This window comes from Panthera tigris, chromosome C1 (assembly GCF_018350195.1).
Source record: "Panthera tigris isolate Pti1 chromosome C1, P.tigris_Pti1_mat1.1, whole genome shotgun sequence".
NCBI lineage: Eukaryota > Metazoa > Chordata > Mammalia > Carnivora > Felidae > Panthera > Panthera tigris.
In genome coordinates this window covers 48,491,903-48,513,527 of record NC_056667.1, presented here as the reverse complement: position 1 = coordinate 48,513,527, position 21,625 = coordinate 48,491,903, and the positions used below count along the sequence as shown (strand labels likewise).

Sequence of the window (21,625 nt, the reverse complement as noted above, 5' to 3'; positions counted from 1 at the left end):
TCCCTCTCTCTGACCTCCCCCCCCCGTTTATGCTCTGTCTCTGTCTCAAAAATAAATAAACGTTAAAAAAAAATTAAAAAAATGATAACAAATATTTACATTTTTTAATGTTTGTTTATTTTTGACAGAGAGGCAGACAGAGTACGAGTAGGGAAGGACAGAGAGAGAGACACATAATCTGAAGCAGGCTCCAGACTCTGAGCTGTCAGCACAGAGCCCGATGTAGGGCTTGAACTCACGAACTGAACCGTGAGATCATGACCTGAGCCAAAGTAGGACACTTAACTGACTGAGCCACCTAGTCGTCCCTCCACAACAAATATTTAAACCGAACACTCTCTCTTTCTCTAATATAAGCTGGGTCATTTGATGCATCAGTTTGCTACAGTGGCTTAAACAATAGACATTTATTTTCTCACAGTTCTGGAGACTAAAATTTCAAAGTCAGTGTCAGCAAGCTTGGTTGTTTTGAGGCCTCTCTCTTTGGCTTGCAGGTGGCCTCTTTCTCACTCTATCCTCACATGGTCTTTTCTCTGTGTGTGCACATCCCTGGTGTCTCTGTATGTGCCCAAATTTTTGTTCTTATAAGAACACCAGTTAGATTGGTATCCTCATTGTAATGGCCTGCAACTGAACTAAATCACCTCTTTAAATGGCCTGTCTCCAAATACAGTCACATTCTGAGGAACAAGAGTTTAGGACTTCAACATAAGAATTTGGGGGGACAGAATTTAACCCATAACATATGGCATAGAAAACCATATAAAAATAAGGGTAGAAGTCACACTTTTACAACTAAATAACCACCTTATATTGGAACTTATTTTACGTATCTTGGACCCATTTTTCTCATCTGTAAAAAGAACAGAAAATGTGAAAGAGATAAAAACCTGCCCTACTGCTCTGACAGGGCTAAGTGTGAGTCTGACAATAGTTTTTAGGGAATGTTGCATTCTGCAGAATGACAGGACTGTGGCAATGCTATTGTGGCATTGTTGTTGTGATGGCCTGTTGCTTACTGAGAAAGTTAATGCCTTGATCTCTTCCCATTCTGTATTGCTAGAGCTATGCTGATAAGTGCTCTTAGGCCCTCAGTGGGGGGGGAGGAGGGAAGGGGGGTGCATTTTATCTCCCATTTTTCTAGTTCCACAGGTGAGTGTTATGAAAGGAAAGAAGGTACCTTTTAAGAAACTAAAGGCAGCTACTCATTTTGAGTGTGAAGAATTGTGAATTTTCTCATTCCTGGGGCCTGTTTTCATTCAAAGATTCTATAATAACCTATTAAAATGATCCATGTATATATATATGCCTTATATCACAAACTTTATCTCATTTGGACCCACAAGAATCCTATGAACTTGTTTTTTAATGTACACATGATTATCACATAAATACTTAATATCTGTGACTTATGCTAAGATATAGAATGGACTAGTTTACAGCAGACCAAACCTGTTGGAAAGATCAACCCAAAGACTAGATAAAAGACAGAACAGTATTTCTCTGAAAGCTATTATTTGGAATTCAAATTGAATATCGTATAGAAAGGAGAAAAAAAACCTTGGAAGAAGTTAAAATCATATAAAATCTTTAGAATTATTCATACAAAATGTCCAGATTTAATTATAAATAATCAGGAATGATACAAAAGAGGAAATGGATTTTTTAAAAAACTGTAATTAATATATATAAAAAATGGATAAGATGGAGAATTTTAGCAAATAAATCTATAAAAGGAATCATATGGAATATCTAGAAGTAAAAAATATAAAAACTAAATTTTAAAAACTCAATAGATGAGTTGAACACAAGGTTGGGCACAGCTGAAGAAAGGATTAGTGAACTGGAATATAGTTTGGTAGGAGATATCCATATTGAAGCATGAAGGAGAAATGAGGATAGAACATACAAAAAAGTATGTGAGACATACAGGAAGCAGCAAAAAATCCAGTATATATGTAATGAAGTCACAGAAAGATAGGAGGAAGAGAATAGAGCTGAAGCAATATTTGAAGCAATTATGACTTAGAAATTTCCAAACTTCAAGCCACAGATCCAAGAAATGCTATGAACTCCCATTAAGACAAATACAGAAGAGCTCAGACCCCTCCAGACATGCTACGGTATGAGGTCTAAAATAGTATTTCACAAGAATGAAGTATACCCAAACCGAATTTCTTCACTATGGAGCCTGTGAGTGAGGATGAGGAAGAAAAAACAGGAAGCACAGAGCAGGGATACAGCAAAGCTGCTAATGAGGGGGAATTGGAGGGAATGGCTGTAGCCTCAGAGGTTCACTGATCCCCTCAAACGTCTCTTGAAGACCTATCACTCAAGATAACACAGAAAAATGACTAAGAGTTTAACCTCCCTTTTATTATGGAAAAAAATAACCGCAGTAATTCCTACTTAGAACTATTTATAGTTCTAAGAAAAGCCAACTCTGTTGAGACAGTAAAGAGGTTTGGTTTATCTAAATGAAAAGTCTGGCAGCAACAAGAACTATAAGCATGGTTGGATGTAGTCATTTAAACGTTAAAATCCAAGATTTGGTTTCTTTCTGGCTCTCTGCTCTGCTGTACATGGTGCTGGCATCATCTTTAGGCTCTACCTGGTGGTGCCCCAACTACTCCAGGCACTTCTTCTGCAGTAACAAAATAGCTATGACAGCTATGCTCATCGCATGTTCACAGCACTCTCTTTTGGCCCATCCTTCCCAGAGGAATTTTGCTAGCTGAGAAACCGTAGTGGATGTCTCCTCTAGCCTCAGACACTTAGGTTAGATTTTTTTGTCCACCTTTGAATCAAGACTGTGATTAGGATAACCATGATAGTCTTCAACTAACCAGAGGCCAGGCTTGGAGTTGGAAATGGGGGTCATTCTTACCAAACCACAGCACCAGGATAGGGGAAGAGTGGTGCCCACCAACCAAAATATTGTTGCTATCACTAGAAAGGGATAATGAAGAGAACAATCACCAGAGAAGAGATGAATGATGGAAGCCAAAATAATAATAATAACAAATTCCAGTCACCTGTATGGCCCATGAGGCCCTTCAGTTCTGTTAATACTTAACCCGCTTCTCTTCCCTTTCCATCCCACATCAACAAGACTCCCCTCTCAGCTATTGCCTGAATGCACCAAATATTCCTCCCTCCTTTGTGACCTTTTGTCTTTATCATAGCTTTCTCCTGAAATGCTCTTTCTGCAGACATTTGCATACCTTTGTTCCTTGTTTCTCAGGACTATTTGAATGTCCCTTCAAGAGGCCTTTGGTGAATTTGCTCCCTAAAATAGAAACTGCCAAGACTTTCCAACCCCATAATTGGCTGCAGTTGTGTTTCTAGCACTTATCACTACTTGACATTATTTTACATATCTATCTGCGTGCCCTCACCACTGGAATGCGCACTCCATGAGAAGATTCTGTCCTGTTCATTGTTGTACCACAGTAAGCATTTAACAATGGCTGTTGAATGAGTGAATGCATTAGAATCCTAGACTTAATGCTACTTCTATTGTCTTAAGCAAGAAACTGAACCTCGTGTTGCCTCAGTCTCCTCCTTGGTAAGATGGAGACAATTTCTACCTTGCAGGGTTATTCTTGAGATTAAGAAAACACGTGAGGAAATGTCTGGCATATATTGAGATATCTGACATATATTAGTTTCCTTCTCACAAAAGTTCATTCACTAGGTCCAATGAGGCCAGAAGTCTTTATTTACATCAGTTGTTTTCTCCTGTGGCTTCACTTTAGAATTACCTAGAGAATTCTTTAGAAGTTCTGAGCTGGGTTCTCACCCCTCGAGATTCTGATTTAATTGGTCTGGTGTGCCGCCCAGACACTGGTAATTTTTAAAGCTCCCCAGGTGGTAGCATATTAGCAGCCAACACTGAAGACCACGATTTCAAGTCATTAGTGGAGGGGGGTGGGGGCAGGGAGGGCTGGCTGTGTGACTATCAGAATCCACTGGAAGCCCTGTAAAACCTGGCCCTTCCAACACCTGGAAATCTCTAGAAGCCAGCTTGGCTTATTTCCTCCAGTACAAATCATCAACTGGCAGACTAGACAGATGGTTATTATTTATCCTTCCTGCTGTGTTAGAAAAAAAAAAATTAGTTCTGCCTCGGGTTTCTCAAACCATTTTTACATGTGCAAACCATTACCTCTTTATATGCTCATAGGTATTAGAAGGGAGAAAGGGAAACTTGAGAGAGACCAGGGAGACTAGCCTGTATTTTCCTCTAATGTAACTTAGAGAAGTGCAGACACCAGAGAGAAACTGGCCTGGAACAAAGACTAGGTTCTAGCTCTTATACTAAAAGGGATAATGTACATGAACAGTGCCCAGAAAATAAACAGTGCTCACATCATAATTAATGCTAAGTCTCGTTTTCTGGGGAAATGAGATTTAAGATCATATAATAATGATAACACAATAACAAATAATAATACCTTGCATGGAGCATCTTCCCCGTGTTAAGTATTTTCTCTCAGTAACTTTTTTCTTTTGAATCGCCACAATATTATTGCAGACCGCTGGTGTCATGTCCTTTCCACAACTGACAACGTCAGGATCTGAAAGCTTGCGGTTGGTTAAGGGAAGGACCAGGTTTAGCACTCAGGTCTGACACCAAAGTTTATCTTGCCACCCTTATGCTACACACTGCTTCCAGAATCCTTTTAACTCTCAAACTTGATCATTCAGAGTAATTGGAACCTTTTCTCACTGGCAGAAAGCTTTTCTTCCACATACTGGGCGAAATAAGCAGGGGCCAGCGCTACTAGGTGATGATGGGTTCCCATGGCAAATTTTCAGCTGATTAAATCGGATCTGCCTCAAAGGGGCTGCCTGAACTGGCTATCATGATTCTCATTAAGCATCTATTAAGTCTTACTCTAGCATCTGGGTTAGGTACAGGGGAATAAAGAAATGAAGAGAAGAAATCCCTCCTCCCGTAGGACCTGAAAAGGAATTAGAGGAATAGAACTATATATTCAGTGGCTTTATTTCCTAGGCTCCAAATCAGGGCACCTGGTCCTTCATTTAGTCTAACTGAGTACTTATTCTAATGCTGGGTAATGAAGCTTCAGATATCATGAAGTCACCTTACCTTCATCAAGAGACTGAGGGAGAAGATGCGTCATGGCTCACAGGTACAATATTAAAGGTGTAACAAAAGGCTTTTTCATCTGAAATGTAAGTTAATTTACATGAGCATCCCTACATAGGTGCCTCTATTAGTTAACATTTATTGAGCACTTGCTGTGTGCCAGGAGTTTGCTTTACAGTTTCTTTTCTTTTCTTTTTTTTTTTAATTTTTAAATATGAAACTTATTGTCAAATTGGTTTCCAGACAACAGCCAGTGCTCATCCCAACAGGTGCCCTCCTCGATGCCCATCGCCCACCCTCCCCTCCCTCCCACCCCCCATCAACCCTCAGTTTGTTCTCAGTTTTTAAGAGACTTTACAGTTTCTAGTCCATTTAATCTTCACACTAAACTCTGGGCAGCACTATCCAGCTTTGACAGAAGTGGGGACTGAGACACAGTGGTGACGAGGAACCTGCCCAGGGCCACGCAGCTGATAGAGACAGGAGCCGGGACTCCAACCCAAGGCCAGAGCCTCCACTCTCCACCTTTCTGCGCAATGTATTGATTAAACCATTTTTGTTGAAAGTAGTGAGACCCCACTCAGGAACAACAGGTATTTGTTAATGGCATATTTGAACAACGCACTAAACATCGAAGCTGAAGTCCCCAGAAATCTGTACTGTGTGGTCGTCGCATGGATTTGTGAAACAGATGAGTGAGTCACCCAGTGTGATGGAAGCGGCTAGTGATGAATGGATGATACACACAATAAGCCTAAGAGGATTTCAGCAGAAGAGCCTCATGTCTTTTTCCTGCATCCTAAGGAAATTTCTTCTATTCGTGAAGGCAGCAGCCTGAGCAAGTAGTGTCTGGGCAGTGGAACCCCCTGGGTTAGGAATGATGTCCAAACCTCTTCCTGTACAGCACTTCTGAACACTGAAAGGAGCAAGGAAGGCAAAGCTTTTACCGGAGCCTTGAGGCACACACCTGCGTGGAGAGAGGGGCAGAAGTTCCTGCTTCTCTGTAAAGAGGCAGAACCATGGAAGGAGGGCCCTTGCCACTCTCCAAGCTGCAAAAGCCCTCCTGATTCAAGGCTGCGCTATGGGCTGTTGTCTCTGCTTATCTGAAGCAATCTGCCCAGCATCACTGCCAGCATCACTTTTACCTGGAAACTCCTATTCACCCCTCAGGTCCCCAGTTTACGTGTACCTTCCTCCAAGGAGCCTTCTCATATCCTCCACCGCTCTCACCGCTACCTCAATATATGTTCAAATATTTTCACATTTTCCTTTGTTGTGTTTCTGGTAGTTTGTAACCGAATAATAACTTGGAGCGTCTGCTTCCCTTTCGTGAGCTCCATCAAGGCAGCTACCAGATCTCTTTTATCTACCAGTAGATCCCTAGCACCCAACACAGTGCCAACCCCATAACAGAGCTTCAACATTTTCTTTGCCTCTGTAGGTATGTGTATGTACTAAAATGAAGAGGCCAAACTAAACCCTTCGGTTTTTTTCTTTCTTGTCCAGGAAAGAAAGCAAAAGAAACCTCTGCCACTACCATGCAGGCTGAAGTTGCTAAGATATCTCAAGGCAGAACAGAACATATGGTATGCACCTGGCTACCCAGAGCTTGGGGAAGGGCTTCAACGATCCTTGGCCCTCTATTTTCTGATGCTGGGTGGGGCCCTCCCTTCTGGGTTTTTGATTTCCACCCAACACCTTGATGTCAGGCTATCTTTGACTTTGAGACTCTCTTCCAACAGAGGAGGGAGGAAGAACTCTGAGAGTGTGGGTTGGTTCCTGTCCCAGCTGGTACGCACACAGATCTCTCTCAACACGAGGTGAAGGGCCTGCCATCTGCCCCCAAGAAACTGGACTTGTAGCATGGATACAGGTGTCCTTCCAAAGCCTGTGACCAATCCACCAACTGCCATCAAAATAAAAGATGGTTATGAGACCTATTTTAACATCTTAAGTCCAGCTTCCAGAAACTGAGGGTGACCTTTTCCCCAGACATCACATTTTAAAATGTAATGGGCTCTTTGATTTAAAAAAAAAAAAAAAATCTGGCAAGCAGTTAAAATCCGCTTTAATATTCCCAGCACTTAGCCAAAAGAAGATGCAGACAGAATTGAAAAACAGCCTGAGTTTTTCTGTTGTTGTTGTTTTTTAAATGCCCGGATTAGAACATAATTCATCTTAAAATGACGGGAGGCCTCTTCATGCACTTCACACTTTGAAATATTTTAGAAAATAGTATCCATTTTGGCAAGCCTCTTGCCACGCAAGAAACAACAGCAAATGCTTTTCTCCTTGAGTGTTAAGTCTGTTGTGAATAAGATTATAAAAAATATACTTTGCTCTTTTATTTTGCCTCTTGTTTGAGGATTTTGCTGCATTTCTGCAATAACTGATTCTTCTCACATTCCTGTATAAGCAGCATTCACTGCCCCAATTTTTAGGGAGTGAAATTGAAGCAGAAGTTTGGTAAAGCAAATTTCCTATTTTCCCAGAGAAAATCGTTTCTTCATCCCCTTACTCATTCAGTAAACATGTCTTTAGAACCAAGTATGTGCCAAGCCACTAACAAGACCTTGACGATCCACAAATGACTACCTCACAGACCCGGTCTCTAGAACTCTGGTAGAAGAGAGAGACACTGTAATAATCACAATATCTTGGAATAAGTGCTGGGATGGATAAAGGGGCTACAAAGAATCACCCCTCAATCCACCTGGAGCTTTGGGGAAGGCTTCCCACAAGAAGTGAAATATGTGTTGGGTCTTGAAGGATGTGTAGAAGTCCAACCAATCAAGGCATGAGTGGTAAGAAGGGCTTTTACAACAGAGAGAATAGTATGTATAAAACATAAAGGCATTATTTTTTTTCTGGATTTTTGTGGCTGGAAAAAGATGAGAGAAAAAGATGCATACATAGGGCCGAAAGAAAATAAACAAGGACAAGAACTTGGATGGCCTTATGTGCCAAGTAAGGAATTTGGAATTGATCCTGATAACGTGGGACTAAAACAGTATAGGATGTGTTACTTACTTGTTTGGTTGAGCCTAATTCGGGTCCATACAAATCCCCCCTTTCCCTGCCTTTAGTGGTCAAAGAGACTGTTGAACTATCTGAAGAAATACAAAGTTATTTTAAATCAGTTTCTCAGATCCAATGACCTCTTTGAATTCTCTACAATCATCCACCAAACTCTATGCATGTGTGCCTTTAGCTGGGTAGATTATCTAAAGCGTTCATCAGATTTCTAAAGTGGTCCAAGGCTCTAAAAAGTAGAGTCCTGTTTATTTACTTCATGAAAACTTTCAGCTGTTTCTTAACACTGATTTTATCGGGCAGTGGCTACCGCTTAGCCCTCTGCCATCTTCCTCCTGCCAGGCGCCAGCCTGGATTCTTGCGGTCCCCTCTCCCCTTTCCTCCCTCACCCCCTTCCTCTCCCTGGCTCCACCAGGCACTCAGAGCTTTCTGAAGAGAAATGAGCACCGGTCAGAAAAAATATATATATATATCAAAGAGGAATTCTTTTATATTAATCTCTTAAAATTTGCTGGTTGCTGGTCATCCATAGGGGTTCAATTTCATATAGCATTCTATTATTTCAAACAAACCAATTCTTCATATTCCCCAGCAGCAGCTTAATCCATGTTTGTTAACAAACTCAAAACTTGGTTCCTTACTGCAATTTTTATTTTTTAGAGCTTTGGGATTTTCACAACTTGTATATGAGAAGATTGAGACAAAGGTACAAAACTGGAGAAATTCAGATACTTGAAAATTGGGGGAAGCACAGATATTATACCAAAGGTAGAGGAATGATTCTATGGCAAATTAGTTGAGATTATTTGGATTGCAATTAATAGAACCAACCCTAACAACGAAATATACTGGAAGGGTAAACAAGCATATTATGCTGCCTAAGGATAGAACTGTAACAGTGTGCCCAATTCAGGGACTTGGACATCATGTCTTCCTATATTTTTTTCTCTTCTCTCTGCCATCAACTTCCTACCCTCTGTCTATCTATCCTTCTGTCTAACTATCCATTTATCTGTCTTTCTCAACAGACCATCTTTTTTGCATTTCCAATACACTGAGTGGAAAATCTGCTGCATTCCTACCTCCTACACAGAATGACTCTGTTTTTCTATCTCTCTGTCTTTAGCTCTCACAAATAGTTCCCCAGTCACTGGAAAGTGTGTTTATTGGCCCATTTTTCATTATTAGATGCCTCGTCCTGCACCATGCATGTAGATACATGGTAATTCTCTCCACAACCATGTAGATAGACAAGATGGGCAATTCCTGGAAAAGTGGGGTTGATCAGATGAAACAATAGATGCCCACTCTCTGTCTTCACGATAAGTGACAGAATGTCTTACATGGCATGGCGGGGACTCATTTGTCTACCTGTTCTAAAGGCATCTCTATTTTGTGCAGGGCGCAGAGTTAGAACACCACAATGAGCTGGACATGACCTCTGCACCCTCCTCCTAGTTTTGTGTCTACCATTGACTGTCTGATCTTAGTAAGTCACTTCTATTCCCTGGGCTGCTGCTTCCTTTCTTAAATGAATAGGACAGACAGATCGCAGAGGTGACTTATGCTTTGTTAAAATGAGCCCAGGAGCCTAAGATCATATCAGTGTTGTTTCAATCACTTTTCATCAAGAATCTCACACTCATGATGCAGAAGTTTTCCCACCAAGAAATTATAAGCATTGCCTGAAGCCCATCCCCTCGTGTAACCCCACTAGTATAAAATAGAGTAGGATGTCATGAAATGTCTCAGTTACAAAAACCTTTGTTTTGTGTAAATCAGAAATGTAAACTGAATGAAAGTCATGATTTCACTCTTCTCTTAAAACATACACACACACACATGCACTCAACATAGTAGTTTATATCCAGCAAGAATTGGCAGATATGGTCCTATGGCACTGACGATTTGAAACACATCCTCTAGCTTTACAAAGCCAGACCTTGCAATAAATCTTGCTAGCTGTGTGGCCTCATCTTTGGCCAAGAGACTGGAGGAGCTCTCTGTGGTGAATGTATTGCCAGTGAGATGCCTGTGTTGTTTTGGTAGAAAATTCCAGAAGAGGAGCTGCAACCAGAAAACCCTCCTGCTGAGATTTCATCCCCCAAAGATCCCCTGAAAGCTTTGAAGGTCAGGCCAATCTCACAGCCTCTCGTGACTCCAATGATGAAGAACGAGCCTGAAGAATATGAGACATGGACTGACAAGTTCAGGAAGCTGGAAAATGCCCTCTACCTGTGTGACCTGACTAATACAGGTGAAGTGGGATGCATACAGTGGATACACCTTTCTATTTGTGTTCTAGTCTGGAAGTGGACACCTCCTTCTCTCTCACTTATTACCAAGTACAGTTTGTATAGAAACCACGTGCACTGGCACTGGGATCACAAGCAGGAAATACAAAGATGAATCAGAATCAGACGTGAATCACCCACCAGTTTGCTTACAGTTTCTTGTGTCTTTGATCCTCCTCCATTAACTACTGGAGTCCAACCCATAATCCAATCTTGTAAACTCCTGACTGAAACCTTCAGCGTGCCCACTGGCAGGCTGAACTCCAAACTCCTCAGCAAGGCAAAAGCTGGTTCTGTCCACCTGACCAGTCTCTTCTCCTTCAACTCATTATTCTCTCAGCATATCCTACCCTGTCATAATGAAGAACTTGTCTTCCTCAAACACGCTATGCTTTCCCCTGTGGCTGCTTTTTCTAACCCTATGCCCAGACAGTCTGAGCTGTCGACCTCTCTTCTTCCTACCTTACCCACTGCCAACTCCTCATCTTGTCCGCCTGGCTAGCTCATGCCTAACCTAAACATGTTTTATGTTAGAACTCAGGCTTTACTCCTCTGAGACTCCCGGGATTTCCCCAAGAAAGATCTAGGCCAATCTTTATCTGGCCTCCTAGACTTCTTTAACAACCATTATCCTGTTTGATATATTGTATTTTTTTTTATCTGGAGACTTACTACAATATCACCAGTAGACTATATTCCTTTTTTAGCTCTAGTACCTTGCATGATTCTTTTCAACTTTTTAATTTTTTTTAATGTTTATTTATTTTTGAGAGACAGAGCACGAGTGGGGGAGGGGCAGAGAGAGGGAGACACAGAATCTGAAGCAGGGTCCAGGCTTTGAGCTGTCAGCACAGAGCCCGACGAAGGGCTCAAACCCCGCAAAATGCAAGATCATGACATGAGCTGAAGCCGGACACTTAACCAACTGAGCCACCCAGGCATCCTTATTCAACTTTTTTTTTTTTTTTGAGGGAACAAATAAATGAATATAAATACATAAATAAATCCAAGATGGAAGGTGATAAATACCGTTACAGTGTGCTATGTCGGCATTCAGAGAAAGGCGAATTCCTTCCTAGTGAGGTGATCCGGGAAGGTTATGCTAGTGTGAAATTAACCGTTAAGGATAAAGCACGGTTTACGTACAAAGGAATGAAATAGACTTTTCTGGCAAAAGTGCGAGTTACCCAAGCAAAGCGTTATGTGTGAAGCTCAGTGTCAGAAGTTTGGTTTGGAAAAAAGACAAGGGCTATTAAGAAGAAAGTTACATGATAAAGGCAGAAAATATAAGATTCTAGCTCCAAGAAGATCTTAGACGCCAGACCAAGGAATTTGGATTTAGATCAAAGGGAATGAATAGCACTGAGAGTTTCTAAGAAGAGAACTGGTATGATGAAGTCGTATCTCAGAAAGACCCTCAATGGCTACGTGCAGATTTGAGGAGAAACTGAAAGCAGGGAAAGGAGAAAGGAGGCTATTGCAATGTCCTAGTGAAAATGAAGGCCAGGTCAAGGTCAGAAGCCTGGAGAATGAAAAAGAGGGAGCAGATAGAAAAGCACCTGGACTGAAATCATTGTACTTAATTACATTCTGTGTTCATGATGAGTTAGCGTATTATATGTGGAGCCTAAAGATATGGAGCTCAGGGGCACCTGGGTGGCTCAGTCGGTTGAGTGTCCGACATCAGCTCAGGTCATGATCTCACAGTTTGTGAGTTTGAGCCCTGCATCGGGCTCTGTGCTGACACCTCGGAGCCTGGAGCCTGCTTCAGATCCTGTGTCTCCCTCTCTCTCTGCCCCTTCCCTGCTCATACTCTGTTTCTCTCTGTCTCTCAAAAATGAACAAACGTTAAAAAAAAATTAAAAAAAAAAGATATGGAGCTCAGAGAAGTAGAGAGCAGAACGGCGGTTGCCAGGCAAAATGGGAGATGTTGATCAAAGGGTACACACTTTGAGTTATAAGATGAATGAGTTCCAAGGATTTGATTTTCTGCATGAGGACTCTAGCTAACAATGCTGTATTGTATACTTTAGAGTTGCTGTGAGAGTAGAGCTTTAATATGCTTACCACCACAGTAACAACCACAATAAAATGGTAATTGTATGTGATAAAGGATATGTTAACTGACCTTAAGGTGGTAAATATTTCCCAATAGATACATGTATCACATCATCATATTTTACACTTTAAATTTATACAATGTTAGGGGCGCCTGGGTGGCTCAGTCGGTTAAACGTCCGACTTCGGCTCAGGTCATGATCTCTCAGTCTGTGAGTTTGAGCCCCGTGTCAGGCTCTGTGCTGACACCTCAGAGCCTGGAGCTCAGATTCTGTGCCTCCCTCTCTCTCTGCTCCTCCCCCGTTCATGCTCTATCTCTGTCTCAAAAATAAATAAACGTTAAAAAAAATTAAACTTATACCATGGTATATGTCAATTATATCTCAACAAAAGAAATAGCAGATGCATTAGTACTCTCTAGAAGTAATCGTGTAATAGTAGCAATGCACGTATTTTCATTCACTGTGTGTTCTTGTTTCATTTTGTTTTGAATTTCCAAATCACTTAACTCTAGACCACATAAAGTATAATTACCATATAATACCCAAGGACTTCAAACAATTCTACCAAAGAGAGGAGGAGAAAAAAAAATTTAATGAAAAACTAATCTAGCTGAATTAGAAAATCATTTATTAAACATGTGTTATCAGCCCAGCACTTTGTTAGAGTCTGGACCAGAAGGAAAACCCGAAAGGATAAGACATGGTATCTGGGGGCACCTCAGTGGCTCAGTAGGTTAAGTGTCCAACTTTGGCTTAGGTTACGATCTCACAGTTTTTGAGTTCTAGCCCTGCATCAGGCTCTGTGCCGACACCTCAGAACCTGGAGCCTGCTTCTGATTCTGTGTCTCCCTCTTTCTCTGCTCTTCCTCCAGCCTGCCTCTCTCTCTCTCTCTCTCTCTCTCTCTCAAAAATAAATAAACATTAAAAAAAAAAAAAGACATGGTCTCTGGCCTCAAGGAGCTTTTAGGTCTGACACCAAGACTGAGAGTAGTTAAATGCTGAAAAACAAACATTTTCAAGGACAACATATAGTAAAGCATCATAATTGAAGACACAAGAGTTAGAGTCCAAGGAAAAGAGAGAAGAGATGAAAAGAAGCTCATCATCTAATGTGAGCTGAGTATTCAGAGAGGGTTCCATGGAAGAGAGAGCTTGAGTGAGCCTCCCAGAGAGAGAAGCTTTAGATAACTAGGGAGGATGCTCTGAGTTGAAACCATCTTCCACAAAGCTTAGAAGATTTCTATTGGATTAGATAGTGAAGTTGAAACCCTACTGTGAATCCCAAGTCCTAGGATAATCCTCTACCCAGTGTCCACCAAAGGTTCAACCAGAGCAGAGCACAAGAAAAGCTAAGATGGATAATTTACAGATGATACTGGAGAAAAGGAGATTAAAAAGCTACTGAAAGGGTGTCTGGGTGGCTCAGCTAGTTAAGCTCTTGACTTCAGCTCAGGTCATGATCTCATGGTTCGTGGGTTTTAGCCCCATGTTGGGCTCTGTGTTGACAGTGTGGAGCCTGCTTGGGATTCTGTCTCCCTCTCTCTCTGCCCCTCCCCTGCTTGCTCTCTATCTCTCTCTTAAAATAAATAAAAATACATTTTTTTAAAAAAGCCATTACTGAAATAATCATGAGCCTAGGTATTCATAACTAGAGTGGTGATGGGGTTACAAACAAAAATAAACAAACAAAAAAACATCAGGTGGAGAGAGAAGACATTTCTAAAGAAACAAATGCTAAGTTGCAGTGATGGATGATGGATCATAAACTCAGTTGCTAAAAGACTCCCCAATGGCTGGGACCTTTCTCATACTTCTGAACTCTTCTGAGGAAAAACAGAGTTTTGTTGACTTTGGAGGCAGACTCCAGCAGATTTGAAATGTCTCTCTCATGGCCTCTTCACTATTTATGCCTGTTTTCTCTGTTTCTATGAAATTCATTAGTTCCTTGTCAGCCAGGGAATGTGTCAGCCTGATCTGGGAACATCTAAAACTATCTTTAATGAGGAAAGAGGATTAACTGAGGTCATTTCATTGGTTTATTAACCACAGTATTTAGCTGACCACCACAGCCTCAATCTAGACACTGAGCAGATGATACCTACTTTGCCTATTGATGAATCAGTGTTCTTTATTATGTGCAAGGAAATATGTAGGCCAGGGTGTTCTTCATTCAGGGTGAAGACAGACCATCCATCATCAAATTAGTGTTTCTGGGAACCTACTTTGTGCTTATTTTCTAACAGGGGTTGTCAAGAAAATATCCTTGAAGAGGAAGAATAAGAAATGACTGTGAATAACTGGTCCTGTTTTCTAAAGAAAAAAAGGTGGTTGGGATAAATGTTTGAGTGAATGGTAGATTTGGAATTTTCCCAATGAACTGAAGGCTAGATAGAAAACGTTTTCACGTTCAAGGAGGCAGAATGCAATGAGAGACCTCAAGGACATTCTTTGCATGAGTCTGGACTTTGCACACACTGAATCACTAACTCCTCACATCAACCACATGCTGAAGGCATTAATGTCCTTACTTACGGAGGAAAAAGCCAACCTCAAAGTGGTAAAAGAATAGCCAGTGGGGAGTTGAGCCATAATTCAAACCCAGTTCTATTGGACTTCCCACTACACTAAACTCCCATGACACACCAGAAAGAACATGAGGTTTTGCTTGTTGCTTTGTTGGTTGTTTCTTTGTTTGTTTTTACCAGAAGACTTAGATTCAACTCCAGATTTTACTAATTGCTGTGCCCTGAAAGCCAGTATATATATATATATATATATATCCTCTGAGCCTGTTTCTTTATCTATAAACTAAGACTGTTAATAATAAAACATACCTCAGGGCGCCTGGGTGGCTCAGTCGGTTGACCGTCCGACTTCACCTCAGGTCATGATCTCACAGTTCGTGAGTTTGAGCCCTGCGTCGGGCTCTGTGCTGACAGCTCAGGACCTGGAGCCTGCTTCGGATTCTGTGTCTCCCTCTCTCTCTGCTCCTCCCCTGCTCACACTCTATTTCTCTCTCAGAAATAAATAATGATTTTTAAAAATTAAAAAAATAAAATAAAATAATAAAACATACCTCCCCAGATTTGAGAAAGGATCAAATTACATTTGAGAGGTCTTTGTAAACTGTAGAATAAAGTAGATGTTAAAGGAAGTCTTATTATTTCTTTTATTTTGGTTCTGGTGGGACAAGAACAGGTTTTCAACCCTAAGATAGATTGTAAGGGTTATTTTATGCAGCTGTCCTAGGCATCCCCTAATGACAGTAAATTAGACAGATACAAATTTCAGTCAATGGACTCTTGTTTGACACTAGGAATCTTCTACCAATGGTAAAGCTCAGAAGATAGCAGAAAATGTCCCCATGCACACCAGTGGTGATTTCTAGATGTATTTTTTAACATTACTTAAAAAAAAATTTTTTTTTAACATTTACTCATTTTTGAGAGTGAGAGAGACAGAGCGTGAGCAGGGGAGGGGCAGAGAGAGAGGGAGACTCAGAATCCGAAGCAGGCTCCAGGCTCCAAGCTGTCAGCACAGGGCCCAACGCAGGGCTTGAACTCACGAACTGTGAGATCATGACCTGAGCTGAAGTCAGACGCTTAACCGACTGAGCCACCCAGGCACCCCTTAACATTACTTTTAATTTGTGATTGAAATATAAACTAAATTGTGTATTTTTAAAAATTTTTTATTAAGATACATTCTTATATATTTTAAATAATGTTGATGATATAACTATTATAATCATCTTATAATTCTTGCATTAATGAGTGATTAATAGTTCTGGGCACTGTTCTAAGCTTTCATTATTTTACTGGTTTTTATACAATTTAATTATCCCTATTTTAAAGTTGAGGAAACTGAGGCTCAAAAAGTTAAAATACCTTCCCTGGCCAGACACTTATTCCAAAGTCCATGACTAATAATTCCAGAGGCAGAATATGAGGAAATGTCTTGAGGGATCCAACCTAGACCAGACCAAGAACAGCCACCCAATCCAGAGAACTGCAAAGATGCAATTGGCCAACTCAAAGAAAATTATTTCTGCCAAGATCAACATTCTAATAGAAGAGATAGACAATAAACAAACGGAGGGAGGATGGGACAGGACAGGACAGAACCAAACAGAACGAATAGAATAAATCACATTAGGACCTGTCTATAGTCCACTGCTAAGAAGGCCCATCAGGGAGTTCAGAGGAAAGCATCATGCTCAGTGGTCTTTGCTCATTTAAATATAAATAATACTTGGGGCGCCTGGGTGGCTCAGTGGGTTGAGAGTCAGACTTCGGCTCAGGTCATGATCTCGCGGTCCATGAGTTCGAGCCCCATGTCGGGCTCTGTGCTGACAGCTCAGAGCCTGAAGCCTGCTTTGGATTTTGTGTCCCCCCCACCCGTCTCTGTCCCTCCCCTGCTCATGCTCTCTTTCTCTCTTAAAAATAATAAACATTAAAAAAATATATATGAATACTACTTGGCAGCTTCAACAGAGATAACAGGTATCCAGTAGACACAAACTCTAATGGGCTGGTAGTGATGTTTCCAACATGACCCGGGGACCATCTCTGGCCTCTTTGAGAAAGAATCCACAATCGCTACCACAGCCTACACCAGTATAGAAGAGTAGAAGAACAACATGCATGAGATGCATCTTTAATCCCTATAAAAGATATTTAAAAGCTTTTCTTGACACCAGTGGTGTAGATCCCCCAAATTCAAGGAACATATTTAGGAAACAATCTGAGCCTCACTTAAAATAATCTCTTCTTCCTTACTCTATAATGTAGTGTAGTGGTTAAATGCATGGTTTTAAGCAACCCTGGGCAAGTGACTTACCGTCTCTATGCCTCAGTTTCTTCTTCTGTAAAATGGGCTGTTGTGAGCATTAAATGAATTGCTACTGGTAAAATGTTTGGAGGCATTCCTGAAACATGATAAATGGTGTGTGTGAGTGTGTGTGTGTGTGTGCACATTCGTGTGTGTGATTATTGTTATTGTTGCATTCTAGTTAATTTTTTGCATATCTGACTGTCTCAACTGGATCTTCCTGAGGTTAAAAGGTCACTTCTCTAAATCTTCTATATTCCCAAGCGCATATCTGTATCTGACATATATGAGCTCACAATTAGGAGCTCATAAGTGAGTTCTTGATCTTTGCTGATGCTCTGTTCTACCTTTAAAACTCCTCTTTGTGGGGCGCCTGGGTGGCGCAGTCGGTTAAGCGTCCGACTTCAGCCAGGTCACGATCTCGCGGTCCGTGAGTTCGAGCCCCGCGTCAGGCTCTGGGCTGATGGCTCGGAGCCTGGAGCCTGTTTCCGATTCTGTGTCTCCCTCTCTCTCTGCCCCTCCCCTGTTCATGCTCTGTCTCTCTCTGTCCCAAAAATAAATAAAAAACGTTGAAAAAAAAATTAAAAAAAAAAATAAAACTCCTCTTTGCAACCACCAACATCCACCTACCCTTAACATGGAAAGCACCTTGGCACTGATACATATAACACGTAAGTACCAGAGCACATCCTGTGATGATAAGCACTACCATCTCAACTATACACATTTAGACTCTGAGCCTTGAGAAACGTGATGCTTTACCTGTAATCACACAGCAAGCTGGAGGGAGTCACAGCAAATACATTTCCAGAAAAGCATAAAAATGGGCTGTTTGAAACCTGCCTGTTTAGGAACGTGTTTGGCTACTTCCATAAGATAAAAATAAACCAGAAAAATTAGAAATCGATTTTTGCAGGCACTCCACCTGTTTTAAAAATTGGCTTTTAAAGTGTTATGGCCCCAAAGAACAAGCTTAAATTGCTTTAAGAAGCCTAAAGTGTCAAAATATTAGCATTTTGTTTTTACACGGAAGTCATTTGAGCTAATAGATTTGTTTTCTCTTTTTTGTTTTTTCTTTCTTCTTTTCAAAACCTACCACCCACCCAACCCAATCGCAGGAGTCCTGGAAAAGGAACGGGCCAGACGCCTCATTCACAACTACAATCTCATTTACAACCTATCCCTGAGCCCTCGGAAAATCGACCAAGCCTTGAGGAGATTCCGTGCGGGAGAAAATATGCTCTTGGAGCCAGCACTCCAGTACTTAAAGGAGCTATGATAACAAACCCATATTGTGAGAACAGATGTTTCCTTTTTCTTCCTTTCTACCCAGACACGTGTTTCTCCCCAGCCCATGCATAGTGGTGGAGACACTGTCACAGAGTCAAGGCCGATGCAGCAACTGAAGATGCTTTGGACTTGGGCTTCATTTCTAGCTATGATACTCCCTGATAGGCAGCTCAGAGTGACCCGAGAAAACCAGGTTTCCTCTCCTGAGGTGGCAAGAACCCAATTTCTTAAAACCCCCTTTTATTCCAATAAAGCTCCTTATGAACATTACACGATTTTTTTTCTACCTTGCTGAGGAAACTTTGCTTTTGCAAACCCTGAAATTCCATAGAGTAAAAAATATGCTAGATATTGTTGTCAACTCCGTCAAATGCCTGTCACATAAGAGACCTAACTATATCATTTTTGGATGTGTGATCCGCCTCTAGTCACTGTTCTAGGAAGGATTTCCACATTATAAGAAAAATAAAATTATTAACAATAGGTTAATACTAAGGGTAGGAGCAGAATTCCAAGCAATGTTTTCTGAACAAGTGAGATATTTTCTCTAGTACAAAAGTAGATGCTGTTACACTGTCCTTTTCCCAGAGTATAGGATAGAAGTTTCAATGAGTGACAAAGGGTTCTGAACTAAGTAACATCTTCTTTGCTCCCTCTGGCAGGAAAATCAAGCAGAAGTTTCCACCAGTCCCCATAGTTCTTCTGTCTAACTTTGCACCTCCCCCAGAACACACACACACACATCACACCACACAGGTAGCATGAGCTCACCGAAGGAATGCTAGCCTAGGACTTCAGAGACAAATGTGTTCCCAGAACCATCATTAACGTTGCGTGACCTGGATTCTGGTTTTCAAAACTGTGCAGGAGACAGGATGCAGGAGTTAGGTCAAGGGGAAAAGTAAAAAAGATCCCTGAGTATCCCTTTTTATCCGTTTTATACAGGGTGGAGGGGGGGGGAATGTTTCATAAAGTCTTACAAACAAGATCTTAAGAATAAAATAGTTTTGATTCACTAACATTAATGATCTCTAAGGGCTTCAAGTGTGAGCCTGCTTTAGTTTTTATAATCCTTGAGTAACCTCCAAAAATGACTCTTAAAGGAGACTGGACCACCTCTCTAACATTCTAGAACCCTTGGACCCACTAGCCTTTTAGGTCAGAGAAGTAAGCAAACAAACATGGCTTTCTCAGACTACCAAAATGCCAAATGAGGAAAGTTAGAATATTAGATCAGACAATTCAGTATACGTTGGGCAGCTAATGTGTGCTGGGACCTGGAAATATTTTGTTTCATCCATCGCTGACAACTCAATATGGCAGGTTTTACAACTCCATTTCACAGATGAAGAGAGAGAGGCTCAAAGAAATAAAGGGTAGAAGAGTTGTTGAGACTGCTTGCCTGTTGATAATTGGCCAGAGGGATAGAGCCTTCTGGAGAACACTAAGAATGCCCTTTCCACTCTACATCTCTGTGGGGAACTGAACTGGAGAGAGGGCTGGATGAAGGGAGGCCCTAAACATGAGGGCAGGATTATTAGACTCAATCATGGGGTCCTGAAGAGCAGTGATCCTGCCCTACCCAATTCTTTGTGTGTGACATCTAGACTAGCTCCTCAGGAATAGCCTCAGCACCCAGCAACTCACACAGCTGGAGGGGACTCCGTGGACCTGGAATGCAGCAGAAAGGTGCCCCAGGGATATGTGCATACCTTGTACACCTGTAGAGCTCACTGACGGAATGCTTCTATAAGTGGGTAGCAATGGCCAGATCTGGATCCACAATCACCCCACCGCCACTACCCACCCTTCAATAGAGAGCAGAAAAAGAACAGGCTTTAAATCAGCCAAAATCCATCTCCGTCACTTAGTAGGTGGTAGCTTTAGAAAGTTTTTAATCTCCCTGAGCTTCAGTTCCTTCAACTGTAAAACAGGAATAATAAAAACACTGAGTGTTTCACAGAAGTGTTATAAACACTGAGAGGCATGTCACTTGGACAGTTCCTTGCACGTAGTAGACATGGACCTTTCTTACATCCCTTCCCTTAGCTGCTGAGCATCAGGATGCTTGAGCAACCGACTGTGCGACATGACACAGGGACATAACGTTACCCCTATAGCAAAAACAAATTTTGAGATATATCTGCCTTCTAGAACCAGGGGACAATTGTTTCTGGATCATCTCCTGTCTGGAATTGTCCACTACTTCACCCCAAGGTGTGTGTGTGTGCGCGCACGTGCACGAATTTGCAAGACTTCCACTTTGCAAAAGCAAATACTCACTAGGTTTTCTCGGAGTAAACATTAAAAGAAGCAAAATTCAACTCAATTCATAGAGAAAAGCTAAGATATCAAGGTGACAGTGTGACAGCAGATGTCAAATGAGGCCTTGCCATGAGGCAAACCATTGAACGCAAACAGGAAAATGCTATGAGGTCATTATGTATTAGAATATTGGTTTGACCTCTGTGCTAGGACTTCCCCATGGTTTACTTATGGAAAATCTGTTACCTTTCTCTCTTTTTTCCCCCCTAAGGTCAGTGATGTTTTGTATATTCCCCGTGACTGTGAACTTCTAACCCTGGGTAGAGAAACTCTGCTGTCTGTGGTCTTGACCAGCTTTCTCTAGCAGAACCTTTCTACATGGGTGTCTGTGTGCAGTGGCCTGGTTAAACTCCAGTATGCCCTGGAGAGACTCTAGGTCAACTGTATCTGCCCCAACTGTCTGAAAGCCTTAGCTTCTAAAATGGGTCACTGAAGACACGATAGAAGCTGAATCTCACCAGTTGGACAGATTCCTTCACAGATGTGTGACCCTGAGCAATTCACTATCTCCCTCACAGAGTCATTCATGTTAAAGGAGATAATGGTACAAATTGCCCAGCTCTGTATCTGTCACATAGACATGCTCCATAAGGGAAAACTGGCTTCCTATCTTATTCTTATACAGTATTTCCATTTACCCCATTCAATGGACCAAACCATTAAATTCCTTTTCCAAG

General features: G+C 41.4%; 1 protein-coding gene and 1 long non-coding RNA gene across 5 annotated transcripts in view; one reads left to right on the top strand and one right to left on the bottom strand.

Moving 5' to 3' along the window:
• The window catches only part of LOC122241404, a 132,891-nt gene extending 122,182 nt beyond the window's left edge, over nucleotides 1-10,709 (bottom strand). The window contains exons 1-3 of one of the 2 annotated variants that reach the window (XR_006221517.1): nucleotides 10,585-10,709; nucleotides 5,117-5,195; nucleotides 4,458-4,587 (exon numbers count right to left, since the gene is read on the bottom strand). This is a non-coding gene — a long non-coding RNA (uncharacterized LOC122241404). The remainder of the gene's footprint in view (nucleotides 1-4,457; nucleotides 4,588-5,116; nucleotides 5,196-10,584) is intronic. The other variant, XR_006221518.1, reaches the window with a different exon arrangement.
• Nucleotides 1-18,893, top strand: part of CC1H1orf87 (chromosome C1 C1orf87 homolog) — a 78,982-nt gene extending 60,089 nt beyond the window's left edge. For all 3 annotated transcript variants that reach the window (XM_007089871.2, XM_042997400.1, XM_042997399.1), the window contains 3 exons: nucleotides 6,623-6,702; nucleotides 10,199-10,406; nucleotides 18,452-18,893. In XM_007089871.2, the coding sequence (XP_007089933.1) occupies nucleotides 6,623-6,702; nucleotides 10,199-10,406; nucleotides 18,452-18,612 (449 nt within the window). In that variant the 3' untranslated portion in view covers nucleotides 18,613-18,893. The remainder of the gene's footprint in view (nucleotides 1-6,622; nucleotides 6,703-10,198; nucleotides 10,407-18,451) is intronic.
• The last annotated feature ends 2,732 nt before the right edge of the window (nucleotides 18,894-21,625 follow it).